General features: G+C 50.2%; 1 protein-coding gene and 1 pseudogene across 2 annotated transcripts in view; one reads left to right on the forward strand and one right to left on the reverse strand.

Annotated features, from left to right (window-relative positions):
• The window catches only part of LOC117708569 (uncharacterized), a 45,532-nt pseudogene extending 22,571 nt beyond the window's left edge, over positions 1–22,961 (forward strand). Inside the window, exon 3 of the transcript XR_013110704.1 lies at positions 472–22,961. The product of XR_013110704.1 is annotated as an uncharacterized LOC117708569 (transcript). The remainder of the gene's footprint in view (positions 1–471) is intronic.
• The window catches only part of LOC117708782 (cytoplasmic dynein 1 heavy chain 1-like), a 41,070-nt gene continuing 20,622 nt past the window's right edge, over positions 2,824–23,271 (reverse strand). Inside the window, 33 exon segments of the mRNA XM_076935189.1 lie at positions 2,824–2,952; positions 3,082–3,206; positions 3,366–3,534; positions 3,692–3,834; positions 4,262–4,378; positions 4,381–4,414; positions 4,595–4,806; positions 6,116–6,211; positions 6,276–6,486; positions 6,732–6,902; positions 7,819–7,926; positions 10,506–10,570; positions 10,573–10,679; positions 10,819–10,913; positions 10,990–11,057; positions 11,060–11,123; positions 11,203–11,387; positions 11,390–11,455; positions 11,573–11,723; positions 11,812–11,893; positions 11,895–11,955; positions 12,709–12,827; positions 13,159–13,601; positions 14,204–14,328; positions 15,279–15,376; positions 15,378–15,419; positions 15,949–16,090; positions 16,093–16,140; positions 17,881–18,001; positions 18,199–18,257; positions 18,260–18,320; positions 18,400–18,574; positions 22,260–22,396. Coding sequence (XP_076791304.1) covers positions 2,824–2,952; positions 3,082–3,206; positions 3,366–3,534; positions 3,692–3,834; positions 4,262–4,378; positions 4,381–4,414; positions 4,595–4,806; positions 6,116–6,211; positions 6,276–6,486; positions 6,732–6,902; positions 7,819–7,926; positions 10,506–10,570; positions 10,573–10,679; positions 10,819–10,913; positions 10,990–11,057; positions 11,060–11,123; positions 11,203–11,387; positions 11,390–11,455; positions 11,573–11,723; positions 11,812–11,893; positions 11,895–11,955; positions 12,709–12,827; positions 13,159–13,601; positions 14,204–14,328; positions 15,279–15,376; positions 15,378–15,419; positions 15,949–16,090; positions 16,093–16,140; positions 17,881–18,001; positions 18,199–18,257; positions 18,260–18,320; positions 18,400–18,574; positions 22,260–22,396 — 4,029 coding nt within the window.

Raw genomic sequence — 23,271 nt, forward strand, 5'->3', positions numbered from 1 at the left:
GATTATGTAGTGAGACCATCTCAAAACAAACAAACAAACAAAAAATAAAACCAAAACAAACAAAAGCCATCAACAGCAGCAACTGGGGAGGTGGCCCAGTGGGCAGGATGCTTGCCTAGCATCTGTGAGCATCTGGGTTTGACCCTCAGAATGGTCTCTTGATGGGAAGTGAAGGCAGAGGAGGGTCAGGAGTTTCAGGGTCATCCTGGCTACACAGATGTGTACAGATACAAGGAGTATCCAGGCTAGTCCTGGGTACAAGACCCTATCCTTTAAAGAGTTTTGATGCAAGGCAAAGCACACAAATTTGCCATTTGCCATCATAGTGATGGAGACATGTGTGCACCTCTGTGTTACATACTCCGCTGCTGCTGGAATTTACCCACTGGCTCAGAAACTTCTCTATTTTGTGGTGATGGGAATTTTCAGGTCCTCTCACGTAGCCAAACTCTCAAAAACTTTTGTCGCCAGTTTTTAGATCCTTATGATGGTCACCAGAAGACACCCCAGGCCATTCCAACTACCGCAGCTACTGCCAGCGTGCCTACCGCCTGCTGGGTGACAGGAACCACAACTCGCCTTCCTACACACTGAGGTTCAGGACTGCAGAGGAGGCTGGCATGGAAGACTCACTCCCAAAGGCTCCAGACCTCACCATGAAAGCTTCTGGCTGGGCCCCTATAGCCCTGGAAGCCAACGATGTTGACGTGAAGCCTGAGGGTGAACTAAAGACACTGAGCCCCCCAGAGACCAATGGGCGTCCTGGCAGGCTGTCCCCGGCACCAGAGGACTGGAGATGACAAGGGCTGCTAGCCCCCTCATTTCTGTAGAGACCCCAGAGATAGGCAGACACCTGCTGAGCAGAGCCAGAGCCACCCGGCCACCACCCAGACTTGGGAGTGAGAGAGATAAGGGGCCCAGGCTGTCACTTTCCAAGAGAAAACTGGAGCTCCTACTTGGAGAGCCTGAGAAAATTAAGAGAAAGAAGAAGTTCGTGGCCAGCCCAGGGGCCCAAGTTAGCTCAGGGTAGGGGTATAGGGCTGGCACTCACGCCAAACTTGGTGCTGAGTGGTAAATAAGTCCCTACCATCTGCCATGAAAATGGGAGTGCGGGGATTCTGAGATAGCTCAGAGGGTCAGGCGCTTGCTGCAAAGCCTGGTGATCGGAGTTCAATCACCAGGACTCACATGGTGGAAGGAGACAACGTCCACAGGAACACAGAATGGTGTGTGTGTGTGAGTTTGCACGTGCACACACACGCACATGCACACACAATGTAAAAAACATTTAAAAATAGGTTGCAATTCAGGGATGGGTCCGAGTGGCCTTCACTGGGCCTCCTACCCCCTCCTCAGGATCTTGTCCCATTCATTCCCTGGCAGTCTGCCTGCCTGTCTCCTGAGTGCTGGATGGAAGGCTGAGGTAGGGGCAGATTCCTTCCTGTTCCTTGTGTGTTCAGATGGCTCTCTGAGGCAGTGTTGCGCAAGCCCTTCATGTCCCCCGGGAGCAGGCTTCCTAGTGGTCAGCTTGGGCTCAAGCCTGCTGGAGTGCTGGGCTCTCCATGGGAGCTGTTTTTCCCCAGTTGCGATCTTGCCAGCTTGTCTACTGAACTTTAATTTTCCTTCTGGTAGGTAACGAAGCTGAGCGAAGGTCTGCTGCTGCTGCTGCTGAGGTCTGGGTCTCCTCTCCAAGATGTGTTCTCCCATGGTGGCAGGACAAGGTTCCCAAGTGCAAATAAAAATGGCACCAGGAGGAGGTGCCCATTCTTGGCAGGGCATGTCCACCTCTGGGTGCTCTTGGGGCCATTCCAGGACTGGTCAGGGGTATTCATCGATGCTCCAGGTGGCTCTACCAGGGAAGGCAATAGGGCTGGTGGCCACTGTCCAGTAAGGCCCCTCTGATTGTTGGAGGGGTTAGGGATGGGGGTAGCACTCTTGGAGCAGAAGTTATGGGGCTGGGGCGAGCCTCGTGTTCCCAGTGATCCCCACAGACTCAGGCAATATCCTTTGAGGTGTTTGGACACAGCAAGGAAAAGCCATGGGTGCTGTGTCACCTGCACCCACCCCTAGGTGTTCTTGGTGGAGAATGTTGGCTTGGGGCTCTTCTGTTACTGGCCGAGGGCTGGGTCACTTCTGCAGAGGAACCTGCTGTGTCTTCTCCCGAGAAGGGAGTTAGGACAGTGCCTCTGTGCTCAGGAGTTCTTACAGCTATGACAACACCCTGTCATAGCACACATTCACAGAGGGTTTTAGAGACTCTGAGATGCCAGGACCAGCCTAATTGTTACTGTTCCTGTGGGGCAAGGCCACTCTCTCACTACAGGATGGTGTGGAAATGGATTGGTGGCAGGGCTTGTGTCTGAGAGACAGAAAAGGTCCCCAGGGAATGGGGGTGTCAGACAGCCAAGCCTTAGTGTGTCTGTCAGTCAAGAACAGAGTTGCTGCTGGGCCTCAGGTTTGAAGTGCAGCTTTCCTGGCTTCACCTTGCTGCTTCTGCATCTGTGACCATGGTGACAAAGGTGAGGTGGGCTGGGGTGCAGCTGGCCCCGTGGGGTGGGACACAAGGATTTCCACACCAGACTGAGCAGAGTGGCAAGCTTAGTGTTTGATTTAATAAAACCAGCCATTCGGTCAGCCCTCGGAACCCACGCACCTCACCTTTCCCACCCCACTGTTTCCCACCAAAGCACCTTTCGTTCTGCCAGCGCTCACCAACCACTTGCTTTTCACATGTCTGTCAAACCTTCCAAATGTTTAAAGATGAATAAATGTTAAATGTTGGATTTTACTATTCCAAAAAGAGGATTCGAGAAAAGTTTAGCTTTACTCAGTGCACAGAACTCCAACTCCACACTCATGGAAGCTTCGAGGATCTTCCTTTGTAGCAATTTCAAAGTCCACAGTGAAGATGAGGTCTGCCCGGGTGAAGTTCAGGTAGACCGGTAAAGTCACCTGTGGGACAGACAGAGGGACTTACTGTTCATCAGCTCTGGGGACAAGCTCCATGGGGGTCCAGAGCTGTGGTACAGTAGAGTCCCAGCATGGCACAGGCAGAGCCAAGGAGGAGGCCATGACACTTACCACACTGGCCTTCTCAGCGCATGTTTGTTTCACCCAGCATAGTTGTGTGAGGGGTAGGACTGTGGAGATGGCATTGGAGAGCAATAGCCAGTTGTTACTGCACGTGGCCCCTTGGAGCTTCAGTCCTGTGAGGAGATGTGGAGATGGGGCTGAGGTCGCACACAGCCGTGCAGCCCGGCTTCCAGGACACCCACAGGCTCAGCTGGGCCGCTCTGCCCACACACTTGCAGCACATTCATTTGTCTCACAGAAAGGCCAGGCTGAGAGCTGAGACCCCAGCTCACCTATGACCCCAAAGCTGCAGGCATCAAGGGTGGCACTCTGGGAGGCGGTGACATTGACTTCGAGGCAGAGTTCCTCCAGGGACCAGCTGTTGGCTTGTGCCACATACTGTCTGGTGGCAGTGATGTAGGCCTCAGGTACAAATGAGCCACCCAGGCACATGTGGATGTTCTGTAGAAACAGACCCATGGAAAGGAGAGCAGGTCAGGCCTTGGCTGTTCTAGTGCCATCTTAAAGGACACTTTTCCACCCAAGTCCAGGACAACCAGTGCCACTCCTGACCCCCACGCCACCTGCCCACACCCCGCCCCCCGCCATGCATGCCCACCTTCAGTTCCTTGGCACCACCAAATGCAGCTGCTTGTGAGTTGTTCTGCAGCTGTTTGAACCTCTCGATGAACTTTGACACCCACTGGATCACAGTCATGCCTGCAGGCACTGTGTAATGGGACCACCTCCGAGGCAAGATGCCTGCAGGAAGGAAGAGAGACCCGGGCCTCAGCATCAGTTCTGCCAACTCCCCTTCAGCAGAAGTGGCTCAGGCTGCCAGCACCTGCACACCACAGCCCTCTTTCCTGGTCGTGCCTGGTGTTTTGTCCACAACCCAGAAGGCCCAGGGCACAGTTGTCTCAGTAGTGTGGGTGCATGCTTAGAGCACACTGTTGCAAGCGCACTGTGTATCTCTGGACTGGGCCTCTGTCGCAGCCCTCTGTCCTCTTCAATGCACTAACCCTCAAAGTCATAGAAAACCACAGGCATGTCTAAGACCCTCGCACTATTGAGGAAGCCTGAAAGAGATACTCGTGGCCTGGGGCCTGCAGATGGGTGTGGACAGGCCAAACAGCAGAACAGACAACCGGCAGGGCTTCTGGGCCAAGCTCCCACCCAATCTTGGCACCTTTCACCAGCTCATTGGTGAGCGTGCGCAGGTAGTTTGTCTGCTTCTTTTTCCCCTCACACACTTGAACGACGTCAGTGAGGTCTTGGCGCACATCTTGGAGTAACTTGGCTCCATCTTCATCTCTCTCTCAGAGAACCTAAACAAAGGATCCTAAAGCCAAAGACAAGAGGGCTGAGGACACTCGGAAGAGCCTTTGACCAGACAGAAAGAATAACTCCCTCTGCCCATAGCTCTCAGATCACAGTTTTAAAACAGTTTAATTAAAGGTGCTCTTTTTTTTTTTTTCTTTCTCAAGATTGGGGATGAGCATGCTGACCCCAGCCTAGCTACCTTGATGTTCTCCACGGTGCGCTTCAGTGGGCTCTGTGTCTGTGGGATGAGGTGCAGCCAGTTCAATGCTGTGGTGTGCAGTGTCCTCATCCAGGCTGGATGTTCATTGGAGGTGGAGTCCGTCCTTGTCGTCTTCTCCATCTCTGCATAGACCAGGTCATCCTCATCCTCCAGCATCTGCATCTTCAGCATCTTGCTGATCATGTCCTCGCCTAGGCCAGTCACAGGGGTGGGGGAGGTAGGGAAGGAGGAAGAAGACTTCAACGTAAAGGCCAAATGGCGCATGACCATTAGCTCACCGCAGCAGTCTGCAGGCTGCACTCGGTGCCACACATGATCTAAAGCAGACCAGAGCCCAGTGAGGAGGGAAGCAGGAAAGAGCTGGCCCAAATCTATCACAGGGTGATTAAGACAGAACCAGAACCAATGGCCTGGTCATGTGCTGTGAGGCTGTTCCCAGCCCATCCACACAACCATGGGCCTCAGAAGCCTCACTCAATCTGAATGCAGAACCTGCCGGGGAACGTTTGTGATGGAGGCTGGAACTCCTCTGAACTCTGCTTACACAAATGCCATGTCCAGTTGTTACCCAAAGCACACCGGTGCTTGGCCTGCCCTCACACTTGGATACTGACGGCCAGACTGCTGAGCCTCGCTGCCCTCTGGACTGTGGCAAGCTGCAGAGGCTGGACAATGACTCCGGATCGTGACAGACAGCGTTGATGGGATACAGGACTTGGGAAACTGCTGGGGCAAGTGACAGCTGTGTGCTGGAGAGGCTGCATCCAACCCGACCTGAACTGCCTAGCCTCCAGGCCTCAAACACGCGTTTTCCTACTAAATACATGCGACAGCTGCTCACCTCCCACTGTTCGTGGACAACATCCTCACCTCCTTGCTTCACTACTTCTGAACGCCTGCACTGGCCCTTGTCTGTATTCTCAGCCTTCCCGTTTAAGCCAGATTAGACCACCAGAAGGCTGAGGACACAGGAAACAGGCTGGGACCATGTTGCTGCTGCCGAGTCCCATGCTATCTAGCTCAGCCTAGAACTCTCGACCCTGTTGCCTCTAGCACATGGTGCTGGGGGCCCAGGTATGAGTCATGAAGCCTGGCTCTAAATGGTTGTAGAGCCTGTGGGGCTCACTCTCAGCTCTGCCGAGCTTGTGTCAGGCTCTGGATTCTACCCCCAATGTTGTGAGAAGTAAACAGGGCAAAAACGGACTTACACAAGGTGTGTTGTGTTGTTTGAGATGTAGCCTAAGGCATGCTGTGTAGACCGGATGTTGGACTCCATGATTTCTCTGCCTTTGCCTCCAGGCTAGGTCATAGGCCTGCACGCCACCAAGCCCCAATCAGTGTTTCCAACACTTGAACTAAAACTAGCCCTTAAACCACCTTCTCAGGACTCCCTGGTGCAGAACTAACTGTAAGAGGCCACAGAGGTGAAGAAGCCCCCACCCCCCCCCCAGCAGTCTCAGGGTGGGCAGGGCTCCAGGAGTGAGGAGACTCACTACCCACCTTGGGTGGTAAGCAGGACCCTCTCGGCATTGTTGGGTAGACCCAGCCATGAGAGTGTCTGGGCATCAGGCGGCTCTACCCACTGCACAAACTCCTCTCACCTGAGAAGACATTTGGAATCAGAGTCAGGGGGAGATAAGGGCTCCAAATGTTCTCTTACCCCCACCCAAGCATGACTTCTGTCCCCACAGGCAGCCACGCCTGATGCCATCAGGCATCTGAATGTCCTTGTGCTCGTCAACCTTGCATGCCAGCTTGAATTCACTATCGAAACTCTGGATGGTAAACAGGCGCTCTATGAAGGTATTGAGCAGACGCTGGTCAAACTCATTGTCCACCTGCCCACCACAGATGGACTGGGCCACCAAGGTCTTCAGGGCAGACCAATATCTGGTGAGATGTTCTGCCGGCCCCGGGGGGGCGGGGGGTACAGAGGCTGGGTTACATGTGTACACTGGAGGGCCCAGCTTTGTGCTGCACTGTTAAGTTCTGGCTGCTACAAAGTCTCAGCTCTCCCTTGAGTTCAGACACACTGTCTTCCCCCATCACATGATGTGTGTAAGCATGGCATCTCCTAAGTGCACTGGCATCTTTGGTGTGGTGTATCCTAACGTGCCTTGGCTGTGTCATCCAGCCACGTGTCCACTGTGTCACAAGCTGATCGAAGGTCAGGTTCTCCAAATTTGTATTTCTTTGACCACCCCATCGGAGCATAGTGCAGGCGCTCTTGGATGATGGCATGGAACCAAGCCAGCAGGAAATACAAGTGGGCACGCTCATTCGGAGACTAGATGAAGAAAATGACCACAGACAGACTCGTCAGACAGCATGTGTTTGTCTAAGGAAACAGACACTACTTCAGAAGCAAAAATCTGCAAAACAAGCCACACGCCCACCCTTCAGCCGTCTGACCTGCAGCGCAGAAGCAGCACCAGAATTAAGCGGTATGGCTGACCAAAGTACCCAGCTTTCTAAAGATCAGGATTTACAGATTGGCCCTTTAATTTAGACAGGTTTCTAGAAAATAGGCTCCGCCCCTCCCTTCTCCCTCTTGCTCCTGCCCAAAGGTTCTTTATTACGGATGGTTGTGAGCCACCATATGGTTGCTGGGATTTGAACTCATGACCTCTGGGGTGCTCTTAACCGCTGAGCTATCTCTTCAGTCCCCAGAAGATAGGCTTTCTTAAAATGTAGACTCAATGGATTTCAGCACCGAACAAAATAGAACTGAAAACCTAAAGAGCTGAAAGTACCCTGTCCTTACATGGTGCAGGGACAGTGCGTGCTATGTGCTCTGGAGTGGACTGAGGGTCACAGCTCTGCGGTGCGTCTGCTCACTTGAGAACACTCGTCACTCTGTGTGCACAGGCAGACGTGGTCTCAGGTCTTTACCTTGTATATCCTAAATGGATATGCAAGGGATGTTGGGATGATGGGATGGATGTTGGGATGCTGCCAACGTCCTCAGCACGTTGGCCTTCACTCCAGGTGGTGGCTTAGACACAAAGATCCGACCTGCATGGAGCAGGTTCACTGGCACATGAGGGAGAAGGTGGCCTCTGTGATGTCTGCTTTTATTTTGGAGGGACAAGGTGTGACTGACCTCAAGTTTACAGACATGTGACCACACCCTGATCCAGGCTTGGCTATGTGTACACACTTACACCAGAGGTGCCAGCCCCTGAGGCTCCCGGCCTGGTTACCTTGGGGTTGATTTCCATGGTGAGGAGAGCTGGAAGCAGGCATGTGGCTGCAGGGAGTGCAGCTTCCTCTCCAGCCACCCGGGGTCCAGGTTCTTCAGCATCACCCGCCTGCACATACAAAGTCACAGTGACTCAATGGCTTTCACTGGAGTCCTGAGGACACAGGTCTTAAGACAAAACCAATTGCACCCACCTGCCTGACTTCACAGTGGTGTTGATTGCTTTATCTGCCTGGTTAAAGCCTTCTGCCGAGCCTGAGACAAGGAAGCTGAGTGTGAACAACGGCAGGCACCTTCTGCTTCTAGGCTGCCACACGTCCACAAGCCCAGCACACATCCTTACCGATGGCAATGGAAGTGACCTGCGTGTTCTGCTCTGCTGCGAGGTCCTCGACATGTCCACTGGCATCATACCCAGGCACAGAGCACATCAGGACAGCTGTGTTTGGCTTCACAGCTAAATGAAAATGTAAATGAAATGGCAGAGCCAAGATGACTGGTTGAAAGATAGGACCTGTCAGGAGAAGGCCTGAGGGTAGCACTGGCTTTGGGAAGACTGCAGCCAAGAAGCAGTGTGTGTGGGCTGTGGCCAGTGCTGATGCTAGAACACACGGTGCCATGGGGAGGCAGGATGGCACACTAGGACATTACCTCTGTGCCCACAATGTGGGTGAGGTCAAGCGGTTGCTCCATGATGGACATGAAGGACTCTCCAAGGTTTGTGGAAACAAACATGTGGGCCATGGCCAACAGGCAGTCTGGTCGGAAGGCTTAAATTAGGAGTAGGCGGTGGATGGCCTGCCCAAAGGGAGCTGAAACGAGGGGTGGCGAGGGTGGGTATAAGCATCTGACATCACCCAGAGCACTGGCTCAGCCAGGCAGGAGGCACCCGAGATCCAGCTCAGACCCCAGCCTACAAAGCCCACAGCCTACTGGTTCTCCTGGACCCAAGGAGCATCTGACTCTCTGTTCCACTGTCATGTTAGAGATCTGGTGACAAGATCTTACCACTAGGTGGGGTACTGATGATACTGCCCATTCAGAGACTATTCTCAGGCTAGCCTTGAACTCATGATCCTTCAGCCTCTTCCTCCATGGTGCTGGATTCAAGGTGTGTGGGTGTGTGTGGGAGTATGTGTACTCACATGGCATGGCAAGTGTGGAGGTCAGAGGTCAACCTTCTGGTGTCCATACCCCCACTCTTCACCTTGCGACAGGACTAGCTGGCCTGTGAACTTCTCTTCATTCCTGTCTGCTTCTATCTCCTCATGGGTTGCACTACTGTGTGTGTAGGTTTTGGGGATCCAAACTCAGGTTGCCTAGGGAGGCAAGCACTTTTACCCACTAAGCACTTTTCCTGGCCCCCATCATCTGTTTATTTAAAGTTGTTTTTTGAGACAAGATCTCACTCTGTGCCCTGGGCAGCCTTGAAGTCACACTCAATTAGGCTTAGGCTTGAACTTTGGGATCTGCACGACTCCCCCTCCTCAGTGCTGGGATTAAAGGCATGCGCTATCATGACTAGCATTATTTTTTTTGAGACAAAGTCTCTTTATAGGGAGTGGGGGTATACTGGCTGCCCTGGGGAGGTTTTTATTTTGTATGTGTGTGTACATATGTGTGTTGTATGCGTGTGTACATATGTGTGGCTACAGTGTATGGGAATGTAGAGGTCAGGACAGCTAGTCTGGTTGCTTCTCTCAGCACACAGGTCCCAGGAATGGAACTCAAGTCTTTACCCACTGAACCATCTTGCTGGTCCTCATCTATTGATCCTGAAACCATACCACAAATACCTGTTGGTTGCATGCCAGCCAAGTGCAGTGGTGTCCTCTTCCCTGGGGTCCTCGAGAGCACAAGCTGCTCCCTGCCCCTTCCTGTGTGGGCCACTGGGTGCACTCACGAGGCTTTCTGGCACAATTAAAGATAATCCCCCTTTGTGTTTGTTAGGCGTCTCTTATACCTCAATAAGATGAATCGAATCCCCTCATGCCTGCTAGGTAAGTATTGTGGTTGAGTTAGGTCCCTAGCCTGCTCCAGCCTTGGATGGTCACTAGTGATGACTTGAGGAATCAGGAATCGGACCCTCTTCTCAGCCATCTACTAACCCCTACTTAGGAGCCATCTCCCTAAATGGTTTCCTAAAATGGAGATTTTGTTGTTTTGAGACAAGAACTCATTATTTAGTGTAGGTGGGCCTTCAGCTGTCAACCTTCCTACCTCAGTCTCCTGAGTAGCTGGGATTCAGGGTACATCAACATTCCAGACTGGCTTCATAACAAGCCTGATGGATGCTCGAGTACTTCTCTAGGGAGTCAGTGCCTTTTTCTTTTGAGGAACAATATACCCGACTTTCTACTCAGGCCCAGAGAGAGGATAACAGGGGCCTGGCTCTGACTCACTTGTAGGTGTTTCCTCACTCCAGAGGTATGGCACGGTCTACTCTGGTGAACTGCTATGCAGCCAAATGCCAAAACTGCTGTAGGGAACAATAGGGAAAGTGTCACCATGGTACAGGAATAATCTGGCTGGCGTGTGGTCCTGGGCAGCTTAGGGTCTTGCTCTAATAGATGGATAGACCTTTAAGGGCAGGTGTCACCCCTGCCATGGACACAGGCACAAGCAGTCAGACACGCAGTAAGCTGCTCGCTGACAGGTCTCACTCCAAACACTTGAAAGGACAATTACCTCATCTGCCTGAACCTTGGCGGTTAGATCTTTAAAGGCAGGCAGACAGCTAAACCTCATGACAGCTCTGCCTACTCCACAGTCAGGCCCTGGATTTTGGGGGTGGAGCCAGCACTCAGCACAATCCCCTTCCCTCTGAAGAGGTGCTGAAACTCTGCATCATAGGTGGGCTCCCTGTGAAGTGGGGGACAGGTCAGGCAGGTGTCTTTACACAGCAACTAAGACAACAGTCGTGACTCAAAAGATGAAGGCAGGCAGAATGCATGCTAGGGCGACCTGCAGAGCCACATCAATTCTGAGCAGTCAGCCTCACCCCATGGTGCCTTTCAGCTTGATCCTTGCCAGTAGAATGGTGAAGGTGATATGGTCCTGGTGCAGCATGCCTTGAGCCACACTGTTAAAGGCCACCTGGGAAGCGAGAGGGGAATGTTGGTGTTGGTGTTTTATACCTTTGCACCAGACAGATGCATGCTCTGATCTCTACCTGGAAGAGGTCCTTGGTTATGACGGAGAGGCGCTGTGTGTGATCGGTGGCACCCTTCAGGTTGGGTTCTCATACAGCACATTGTGGTAGATGTCGAGGAAGAACTGCAGTGAGTACAGATACGGGAAGTAAACCTGGAAGGAAGCCATGTGACCATCAGAGTATGCCTCGGGTCACAGCTGGGAGCCAGAGGTGCTGCGCCAATGGCCTCACCTGCTTCGGGGACTCCATAGTAAAGTAGATGCTGCTGTAGGCAGTGGACAGCAGTAGGTACTGCTGGGACACGCTCTCCACTTCCTGCATGACAATATCCGTCTCCTCCACCTTTCTGGTGACCTTGGCGGCTTCCCGCTTCAGATTCTCCAGGGTGGTAATGATGGTGTCGTCATCCAGAATTGGCCTTTTACCTCGTTCAGAGCTTGGAGCAGAGACTTTTTGAGCTGCCATAAACGGAGCTGGAACTCCCCTGTCATAAGGCAGATTTGGGCCACTGGTGCCATTGGGGGGCAGCATCACCCTCACTTCAGAGCTCAGCCTGACGCCATAACCACAACCGCTGGGAAGCTGAGGACCAGAAGCACACCTTGCAGCTTCAGGAGGTCAGAACGCTTCTCATACACATCCAGCCTTTCCGCTTTAAGCACTTCTTTGAGACACTGGCTCTGTAGACTGTTGCGGGTGACTGTGAAGTTCACGAAGGTCACCCAGGAACAGAGATCCGGTGGGAACTCCACCTGTCAGAACAGAAAACAGACTGGTTGCTTCACTCAGCTCCAAACCTAATAGCATCATGCTGATCCATGGAAGTGTCCCACTGCTTACAGTTGGGTCTTGGGTAGACAGAGAGATGACAAAGGATGGTGACAGGTCTATGTCTTGGTCACCGAGGGTAATCAGCACTCTCTCCTGTTTGCCGAACTTCATGGTTCAGTACTGGATTCAAAACTGGATCGTAGCTTTCCACATCTTATGTATTGCACACACAGAAGGCAGCCATCAGCTGCCTATCTGGGCCAGTGTACCATCCATAAGCCCCAGGACCTGCCTGTGATTATACCTTTGAGGAAGCTAAAATGGAAGTTCACCTTTTTAAAGACATTGTTGTTGGGTGGGGCATGCATGTGCCTTAGTGGCAGAGCACTTGAAGTGTGAGCCTGGGTTCCACCCCAGCAGCAAACAAAAACTCAATTCAGAGACACACCAACCACAGGGCTTATCAACCACTCTCAACTCCTCAGATCCCCCGTGCACCCCCCAACTCCAGTTTTTTCAAGACAGGGTTTCTCTGTGTAGCCCCGGCTGGCCTAGAACTCGCTCTGTAGACCAGGCTTTGAACTCAAGAGCTCTATCTACCTCTGCCTCCCTACAAGTGTGCATTCCCACTGCCTGGTCATTGGTTTTGAGACAGGCTCTTTTTATGGCTATTCTGGAGCACTCTGTGTAGACCTAACTTTAGAGATCTTTCTGCCTCTGCCTCCTGGGTGTTGGGATTAAAGGTGTATGTACCACCATGCCCATCTGGAGACTTGTATTTCTGAAACATAATCTCAAAGCTTATTTTTGTTTTAGTATCAAACCATGTTCAAATACTACTGGTGTTTGTGCTATGGAATTTACACTGACTTCACATCAACCACAGAGAACGATACGGCCAGGAGCGACAAATTCAAACACAGACACAAACCTGGACGAGAAGGGGATTGCCAAATCTCAGAGCACTCTCCAAATTCTTCCAGAAGGCATCATCTAAGAAGCTGGTCCTTGTGATCTCCTGGTCCTTATACTCATTCATGATAAATTCTGTGGCCTGTCCGGAGGGGTCAATGATCAGCGGGTACCTGAGGGTAAAGTGACATGTGAGTAGGTGAAAGTTCCTTCAGGAAAGGCAGTCTCCTGATTGGATGGAAAGAAACCATCACACCACACGGGCAATCTCTACACACTGCCAGATTCCTAATCAGATATAACTTAAATCAAGTTATCTCCCGGAAAAAAAAAAACAAAACAAAACTGCTAAGCAGAATTCACTAAAGATGTAAACATGAAGGCTGACTCTCAGCACTGCCTCCCCCACAACCACTTTCCTTCCATCTCTTCAAACAAGCTGTGTGACTACAATAACCAGGATGCCCACACCAATCTCTAGCCACACCTCTGGCCTAAAAGCACATTCCTATTGCATCGCTATAGCACGATGGCATTTTCTGTGCACAGGCCGTCGGCAGGTAGGGAGCTGGCTTGCCAGCGGAGACTCGTCGGCATTGGGGAGGTACTCTGTCCTGTGTGGAACTGAAAGGGGGAGGCTGGTTATCTCTCCTGTGACTGTGGGCCACAGAGATGTCAGAGTGTGCCAGCGCCGCTGTGCCCACAGCTGACTCATCTCTTTGAGTGCCTGTTACCTGGATGTTGGCTTGCTGTAAGTGATGAGACCAGGTGGTGAACAAGTTCTGGCGCATCTGCTGGTCAGAGTAACCTGCGTAAGCAATGAAGGTGGCTGGCAGGAGGCAGTCCCCAGCAATGGTAGACATCTGGTTTTTGAAAGTTTCACTTGTCTTTTCCCAACGTTTCCTTTCAGCAGATAAACCCTTTAAAAGTGCAGTGCTCTGGTTTACCTAAGAGAAGAAAAAAAGTCAAGTGACATGTTTAGGACCACACTGAATGCTACAAAGGACTCATCCACTGGGTCACTGAGATGCCTTCCAGCCTGATGACCCGAGTTCCATCCCTGAGACCTACACAGCGTGAGGAGAGAACCAACTTCACAAGAGTGTCCTCTGGTTTCCACACATGTGACATGGCATGCACATACTTGACCCCTAAATTAATGAGAAAACAAAAGTATCTATGCTGTGTGCAGGGCCTGGGGAGGACTAAAAGCACTCAGACTGTCCAGAGCCCTGGAGAGGTGAGACTGTGTTACAGACACTAAACGGCACAGGTGCCAGCATCTCCTTAGAGCACAAAGGCAGAGGGTTAATGCTCAACCTTGAGAGATCTGCAGGCTCCTGGATTTTCCTGAGGAGGGGAACAGCTGGGTGTGGCCAGAGGGGAAGAGAGGCTGGCAGTGAGGAGTTGAGTGCAAGTGAATGTACTCAGTACAACAAAGGAACAGACAGACAAGTTCACTGCCTTAATAAGACCAATGATGTGTGAGTCAATCAACACTGTCTATCTTGCCTTGATGGTCTGGGCCTCTGAGATGAGGACAGCACACTCTTCCTTGTAGCGGGGTGATGGTGGCTTCCAGATCCCAGGTCTTCTGCTCCACCTCAGTGGCCTTCTGCTGATTGTCCTTGGCATCATCTTCCAGCTCCTGCAGCTCATTCCTCAGGGGCTCCACTGGGAAGGGCAAAGCACAGGGTGGTGCTAAGTGACAGGAGCAGGATGACAGAAGTGTGTGACATGCCATAATGACACCCATTCCTTAGTGCAGCCAAGTGAAGATCAGCCAGGATGGTACTTTGTGTTTGTAACCCTGGCATGCAGGAGGCTGAAGTAGCCTCTCTCACAGACCCAATCAGGGGTAGAAGAAAGGCTTGGCAGTTAAGAGCTGAGGTATTTCCCAGCGCTCATTTTGGGGAGTTCCCAACTTCCTGTACCTCCAGCTTCAGGAAATCTGAGTCCTTTTCTGGACTCCTCAGTTAGCTGCATCCATGTGTACACACACCCACAACACAGACACACACAGACGTGGTAAAAAAATAATGAAAATGAACCTTAAAAACAAAAACTACAAGCTAAATTAAACCAAAAACCCAAACCGTATGGCTAGCAAGAAGGAAAGCAGGTCACGGTGCCTGTCACACAAGCCTGGAGACCAGAGTTGGGTCCTCAGAACCATGTAAAGGCAGAACAAACTGTAGGACACATAGCCCATGTATCACCACCTCCATCCCCAACGTGACAACTGGCTCCTCGGACTCTTCTCAGGCCGCCAGCCCACCTCCAGTCTTGGGATGCTTTTTCCTTTCTGAGAAGCTGTCTGTGTCCAGACTTTATCTTTTCCTCCTGGCAGCCACAGACATCTCACCTAATCTGTATAATGTTTTTCTTTAAACTTGTAAGAAAATTGCCCTTCAAGTCAGGTGGCGGCGGCACATGACTTTAATCCCAGCACTTGGAAGGGGATAGATGGGGTGATACATGGGGAAACCCTGTTTTAAAAAAATGGAAAAAAAATTTGCCCTTGAACTTTGAAGACAAACAATAAATGAAAAACCAGAAAATCACCACAGCAGCAACACTGGGCAAATGGAAACAAAGTGACAGACACTCTGTCCCTCCTTTACCTGCAGCATTGGCATAGGGACCTACCTGCGCAATTGCCCACTTCACCATAGGACTGCAAGTCATGGAAGCCAGGTTGACGATTTCATAGTTGTAACAGGTTGGACATGTAGTTTTTCTTCATCTTCTCTCATATGTCATCACTGAGAGAGGAAATTATTTCTAAGCATGCACAGAATAAAAATGTGTTTTCACGCAAGACAAATGTAAAGGGCTAGCACATAAGATGCTGCTGGCTGCACCCTGGTTCTCAGGGGACGATGACAGGGCTGAGGAGGACAGGCATACTGGCTCTGCCCTCCTCACTACAGCAATTCCAGCCAGTTCTGGTGCAACAGATGGAAGAACCGTGCTCCGCTGGGGCAAGCACTCACAGCCTGGAGGGATGAAACCGATTGCTGGCAGAGGTAATATCAAGAACATATACAGAGGAGAATGCTAGCTCGCTCTCTCTCTCTCTCTCTCTCTCTCTCTCTCTCTCTCTCTCTCTCTCTCTCTCTCTCAGGCATTCTCAAAAGGCATCTGTGGGATGAGTGTAACCCACGCTCCCTTCTGTAGATGATATGCCAGAGTACACCAAACAGAGCCTCTGGAAAATGCCAACTGCCCCAGAAAACAGGAAGCCTCCCAGACGGGATCAAACCTTCTCAATTGTTACAGTGATGGCCTCACCTGATGTCAGCTGAGAAGTTGACGTTGGTGGGGGTGAAGTTCTCTCTCATGATGATGGAGCAGATCTGCTTCCAGTCCGTGGTGCTCTCACCAAGCAGCAGGCAGACGGACTCCAGAGCCAGCTCCACAGCAGCAGGGGGTTGGCCATGGACCTCACCTCTACCAGGTGCTTCTGCTTGATGGACTTCGCAGCTGGTCAGCAGGTGGGGGAGAGACAGCACCCAGGTGAGGACCAGCCGTCACCACCAAGGGCTCCCACTCCACTCAGGCTGGAGAAAGGTCGAGTCTCCCTCAAATCCTCAAACAGCATCCCTCACCTCACTTAGCCTAAAGGCAAGCTGTTCCTTGGAAAATACAGTGTACAGTTTCAAGAATTACATGTCCAGCCAGCTACAGTAATTTTCTCATTCTTTATTTTATTTTTAGTCTTTTTGAGACAAGGTCCTCCTTATGTAGCTCTGGCTGTCCTGGAACTCACTCTGTAGACCAGGCTGGCCTTGAACTCACAGAGATCCACCTACCTTTGCTTCCCAAGTGCTGGGATTAAAGGCCGAGCCCCCACACCAGGGTATTTTCTCTCTCTTTTAACATATATAGGAGAGGAAAACTTTTCAGAGAAGATGACTTGCTCTCTTAGAAGATATAACCTCCATTTTTGCTTTCTGAGGCAGATAGCAACCCCAGGCCGCAGACAGGCTAAGGCCTGCGCAAACCTCACTAATCTGCTACAGTTTACAGATGCTCTAAAATAAGCAATGCCTTTAAAAATGGAAATACAGTCTTTTAGACTCAAGTTATTAGTAAAATACTTTTAATTACTCAATAGAGAACTTATCCTTCATACCCATCTGCATGGAGAACCACAAACCAACGTGGGCACTATGCCACAGCACTCTGCAGGCATTTAGGGAACAGAGGAAGAATGACTAGTAACCATCAAGTGAGTCGCCACGGGCCATGGCCAGTACACTCAAATCACTATGAGACAGTGACACTTCAAGAATTCAAGTCAGGAAGGACCAAAGTGTTGAAAATGTACCGTACAAGTCTGTAACCCCAGCATTCGGGAAGCTGAGGAAGGAGGACTCCAAGTTCAAGGCCAGCTTGGGAAGCAGAGTGACCCTGCCTTAATACTCCTATCTCCAGGGAGAAAAGCCCCACCACTACCAACAAAAAGCCCTACAACACAAAGCAGCAGCAGTAATACTTTTTCCCCAGTGCTGAGGATGAAACCCAGGGCCTCTAGCCAGCTAGGTAAGTGATCTACCCCTAAGCACCATGGACCATTTTTATTTTATTTTTTAAAAAAATATTTATAGACAAGGTCTTATTAGTGTAGACTAGGCTGGCCTCAAACTCAGAGAACTGCCTGCCTGTGTCATTTGAGTGTTGGGATTAAAGGTGTGCAGCACACTGTGTATTTTGCCTGCACGTATGTATGTATGTGTACCATGTGTTTGCAGTGCCTGAGGCGGCCAGCAGGAGCCTGGAACCATTGCAACCTGAGTTACAGGTAGTGAAGAGCTGCCAGTGGGACTGGGAACTGAACCTGGTCCTCTGCAGGAGCAGCCAGTGCTCTGCACTGCTCAGGCAACTTTCCAGCCTCCATGTTTTACTTTTTTTCTGAGAGCGAGTCTCAATATTCTCCTGCCTTGGCTTCACTAGTACTTGTGATCACAGGCTTGTGGCATGAGGTTCATCAAGACATATTTTTGCTAGTTTTCTCTCAAGAGAAGGGCTTTATTACAATGAATTCGGAGAGTGTCATGTGAGCTCTATGAGGAGACAGGCTGAAGTACTTTAAAAGGTTCAGATGTTTGCTTGCAACACTTCCAGAGCTGAACACCGCAGGGCCTCACAGGAAGCCCAAGCACAATCCCGTCACACAGTGTCCCCAGCGAAGCAGAGTGCAAGCGGACAGCAGCTACATACCATTCTGGACCTCGATGGCAGCAGCCTCCACGTTATCGAGATCCTCCTTGACACTCATCTGCTCGTCTGCGATTACTTCCTGCTGTTTGTGCAGCTGCTCCTGAATTTCTTGACTCATGACCTACAAAGCAAGGATGGCTTAGTTGTTTATGGCTACGGCACTGATGAGCTTGCTAAGCGAACCTGAAACAGTTCTTTGCATCTGCCGACACACACACCTGCTAACCAGTTAAACTTTAGTTTCTACCCCAGCCTCCTGCTGGCATTAGAGATTGCCCATGCCAGCCAGCAGGTTATAGTTCCTGGGAAGAAAGGGACACACGCACATTTTTTCTTCTCAGCCTCTTGCTGGTCTTTCACCATTTTCTTCAGCTTGGCCCTGTGTTCTTGACCTCCAGCTCTTGGCTCTTGATCCTCAGGTCACAGCGCAGTTCTTCCACCTAAGGAACAAAATCACACTCAGACACGCACTAAGTCCTCTGTGGGTCCTACGGGGCAGGGCTGCTGCTCCTGCTCTACCTGGTCCATGGTCTCTTTGATTTTTCGGAGCCCAACATTCAGGTGTATCTGCTGCTCCTCCAACTCATTGTGCTTCTCATGGGAGAGGTTGGCGTAGTGGTTGATGAAGTCCAGGTAGTGCTGGGGCGAGATGGCCATCGTTCTGCTGCCTCGCTTTGCTAGGTGCGCGTTAGCCCTTTAGAGGACAAAGTTCAACTCTTAAGCCCCAGCCAACTCTCTTACTAGGACACAGGAGTGTGGGCCTGGCCCTCACGAGTCACAATACTCATGCCAGCCTCAGCTTACAAGACTTAAGTCCTTAAATCCTGATGAGTGACAGACAGCCCATCCTGGAGACAGACCTTTGGGTTTTATTTATTTATTTTTTGAGATAGTTTCCTGTAGCCCTACCTCACTGTAGGGCTGACCTCTTAACTATGTAGCAAGGGCTGAACTTGAACTCCTCCTGTTCCTCATGCCTTTATCTCCCAAGCACTGGGACTACAGGTGTGGCCACCTCACTTGGCTTTTATCTTTTACATGAAAAGATCCATGAACAATTGATTTACTATGTCAATATTAGCCATGTTTGTTTTCTGTTCATTTGAGATAGGGTCTTACTATGTGACCCAGGATGGAATGAATACACATTCTCCTGGTTTTTGTTTTTTGTTTTTTATTGTTCTTGTTTGATTGTTTTAATTTGAAGATCATGAATGGGTGTTTTGCCTACATGTGTGTCTGCGGACCATGTGCGTGCCAGGTATCCAAGAAGGCCAGAAGGGGGTGTCCCCCATCTGGAGTTAGAGTTGTGAGCTGCTGTATGGGTGCTGGGACTGGAACCCATGCCCTCCGAAAGAGCAGCCAGTGCATAAACACTAAGCCACCTTGAGTCCTAACCCTGTTTAGTGTCTCAAGTGAGTGTTGGAACATGCTCATCAAAGGTAGAGTCTAGGCTCCGTTTGCTCATTTTTAGCAGACACAAAAACGAAAAACATATTTTTTTCCCGAGTCAGGGTTTTTCTGTATAGCCCTGGCTGTCCGGAACTTGCTCTGTAGACCAGGCTGCTCTTGAACTCAGATCTACTTTTGCCTCTGCCTCCCGGGTGCTAGGATTAAAGGTGTGAGCTACATGCTCAGCTTTGAGAACCTGTTGTACGTGATAGACAGCTTCGGTTACTGCCTGGAAGAGCAGAAACAGCACAACAGGGACGGCTGTGGGAACACCACGTGACAAGCTACATCCAGCTCTGAGTGGGTTTCATAAAGCTTTCTCAACAGACGGGAGACTCCCTAAAGCAAGGCCTGACCACTAAGGTCAGCAGGGCATAGCCTACCACTACACTTCTGAGGTGCAGGGTGAAGATCCACTGCAAACAGCCGTTCCTGTGTTTCTACATGGGCCACGGGGTACTATATAGCAGCAGTGCTGATGCCCACACAGGCATTTATTTAATTTTATTATTGTGTGCACATAGCATCTATGTGTGGGCATGTGTGCCATGGTTTGTGTGAGAAGGTCAGAGGACAACTTTCAGGTGCCAGGTCCTCTCCTTCCACATTTACCCACTGAGCCATCTCACTGGTCCCCAGCTGGCCAGTTAAGGAGACAGAGTGCCTCCTGCTCTAGCAGGAACAAGCCTGGATGGAGAAGGTAGTGTGAAGGGAAGAAAAGATGAGAATGGGTGTCAAGAAGAGGTACGGAAGAGTATCTGGAGGGAGTTCCAGGACAGCCAGTCCCCTGAGCATCACGTGGGCTTTAGTCTCCAGCACACTAAAAAACTGGGTCATTGTGAGCAATCTGTATGCAAGCTTCTTACTGACAGATGCTAAGTGGTAGTGACATGCGTATAGCTGTGAGTCCTATAAAGAAGAGAAGGGCGCTTCCCAGTTAGTGTTGATGCATATGTCATGCACAGATCACTACTGACATCAGGTGTGGCCACACTCTAATATAGCAAAGAGGGGACAGAGGGAATCTCACAATCTGGGAGGTCTGACAGGTGAGCTGTGCATTGGGTTTGAAGAGAGTCATAAGCTGGACCGGGCTTGTAGCTCAGTGGTAGAGTGCTTGCCTAATGCAGCCCACCCTGACTTCCATACCCAAAACCAGAAGTCCTAAACACACATCTGTGGTCCAGCTACTTAGGAGGCAACAGCAAGGTGATCATCTGAGCCCAGGATAGCATAATGAGTCTCCATCCCCCAAAAGAAAACATAACTGAAGAAAGCGGCTGCCCTGCACAGAGCAGGGGCACCTATCTGGCAGGAGACCGCAGCAGGCAGCAGAGTGGGCTATCACTGGGACTGTCTGGATTCCATACTGTAGCCCATCTTTACCATTTTCAGGGAACCCCAGTGTTTTTTCTTCTCTTTACAGTGGTGGTTCCCAAACCCTCCTAATGCTGCAACCCTTTAATGTAGCTCCTGTGTTTTAGTGATCCCCAACCATAATATAATTTTCATTGCTAATTAATAACTGTAATTTTGCTATTGTTATGAATCAATGTAGATATCGGATATGCAGGGTGATCTTAGGTAACCCCTGGGAAACAGTCATTTGATGCCCCGCCAGAGTGGGGGTCAAGACTCATAGGTTAAGAGCTGCTGATTTACAGGGTCTTTAACTACCAATTTAACTAGCTCTAACTAGTTGTAGGTGTGGTGTGAGCTGTGGGTGGTCTGCACACGGTGCTGTGTGAAGTAATCTCTTATGCTGCGGTGTCACTGTCCTGCTAGGCTCCCTGTGTTCATGGATGTGCCTTCCAGCTCAGCCATCCTCTGCTGATCTGGTCTCTGGTTTCTGTCCTTATTATAGTTGTACAGGCTCAAACGCCTCGTTCTTTTTCATGAATATCTACTGTTCAAATGCAACTTAGAATTGCCTTCTCGGCTTCCCTGAAAAGCACCATAGGCCATCTTTGAGCTTTTGATGGTAACACACTTTTTGAGTCTGGGTTTGGATGAGCTGACCACTGTAGTTTGTGCTTTTTTTTTCCCCCTCAAGATGGGGCTTGTTTGGGCAGCCCTGGTTTACTCTGTGAGAGACTAATAGTCTCTCACTGAGTAAATTGCCCTGATAGTCCTCTTTTCTTCATGTCTGGAAGATTCTAACACAAGTTGTTATTACTATAGAGTAAAAGTAAACAAGAAAGCCATTTGGTGGTGGTGCATGCCTTTGGCACTTGGGAGACAGAGGCAGGCAGATCTCTGAGTTCAAGGCCAGCCTGGTCTACAGAGCTAATGCCAGGACAGCGAGAGCTACACAGAAAAACCCTGTGAAAAAGTAAACAAGAAAAGGTTGAAGTAGGCACAGACAGGAAGAGTGTCTTGCCTACCTAGCATCACAGCAAGGGCATCTTTTAGCACCAAGCCTGCCTCTGTCACATGTGCCTGGGCTCTGTTAGGTGCAGAGATTGAGGTCACCCTGGAGCCTTCCAGAACAGCTACTCCTATGCTGACAGAGGACTCCACAGACCACACGGTGGGAGCACTGAGGTCAAACAGGTGCTGAGGAGTCTGGCTTTCCAGTGACATTGAAAGGAAAAGCCTCCCAAGGGCCACTGTGGGATCCAAGTGTGGAAGGGAGTGTGCTGTGGCCTTGGCCTTGCAAAGGACGCTCTGCTCCAGGACCCATAGGACCTGGTACTGCTGCTGCCACCGCAGGAAGCAAAACTGATCCCAAACCACCCAGCCCGCATACCAGTCTCCAACCAGGATTCCTTGTAGTGCTTGCTTGTGAGAGTAAGTAAAAGAGCTCACATCAGATTTCCTCCCAGCTCCTTAGTAATAAAAAACAAAACAAAACAAAACAAACAAACAAACAAAAAACAAGCAACAAAGCAAAACAGAACAAAACAAAAACCACAGAGAAATCTTACTCTTGTCTAGTTGGGGTTGGAATGTTCCTGCAGGGCCTCTTGTATGCACTGCACCTGCTGGGATACAGCTGAGAGCATCCGCTCCTCCAGGCGGTTAAACTCATCAAAGCAGCCCCACAAAGATACAGTCCCATTGCCTAGAGTAAAAAGAACCAAAGAGGCTTAAATCATTTGTTATGGACTGGCGCGTGTCCCCTCCCAGCGTCATTCCTCCATGCCCTAACCCTAATGCTATAGTACTTGGACATAGGTCCACAGGAGGGAACGTGAAGGGAGACACTGATCAGAGAGGACTGGCATTCTTGCAAGAGTAAGTTACCAGAGTCCATCCTTCTGACTATCGCTCTCTTCCTCTCTGCACATACTTAGAAGGTGGGTAAACAATCTACACACAAGGCAGAGAGGCCTCACTGGGAGACAGACTTATCAAAACCACTGTGGCTTCTGGCCTCCAGGACTGTGGGGAAGCATCTTTGTAGTTTGAGCTGTGCAGCTGTGGTAACTATGGTTGATTTGTCCAACTCTGAGCAAGTCACATCTTCTGAAACCTACAACTTCTCCCTTCAAAATGAGAATACCATCTACATTCCAACATGGACACTCAGTTATTCATTCCTCATTCACATAAAAAATATTACCACTACAAAGATGTACTAAGAAATGTGTTTGCCGTCCTATGCCAATAAAATCCTTCTGACAAAACTATAGTTTTTATTCTAACACTTTTTTGTTAGTGTGGAAAACATTTTCCATGATATTTATTTTTTTCAGCTATAGACATTACCTCAAAAAGTTTTTTCCTTTTCTAGAGCTGAAGGTATTGCACAGTGGTAGAGCAATAGCATGCTTAAAATTCTCGGTTTGACCCCTGGTTTGGGAAGGGAGGATAATTTCTGCTAGAGGTGACAGTGATGCCTGCTAGCCCTGAGATAGGAGGAGTGTGAGTTCTAGGCCAGCTTGGGCTATACAAGGAAACCCAGTCTCAGACACATAGATACAGACAGGCAAGCAG

The sequence above is a fragment of the Arvicanthis niloticus genome, chromosome 5, assembly GCF_011762505.2.
Source record: "Arvicanthis niloticus isolate mArvNil1 chromosome 5, mArvNil1.pat.X, whole genome shotgun sequence".
NCBI lineage: Eukaryota > Metazoa > Chordata > Mammalia > Rodentia > Muridae > Arvicanthis > Arvicanthis niloticus.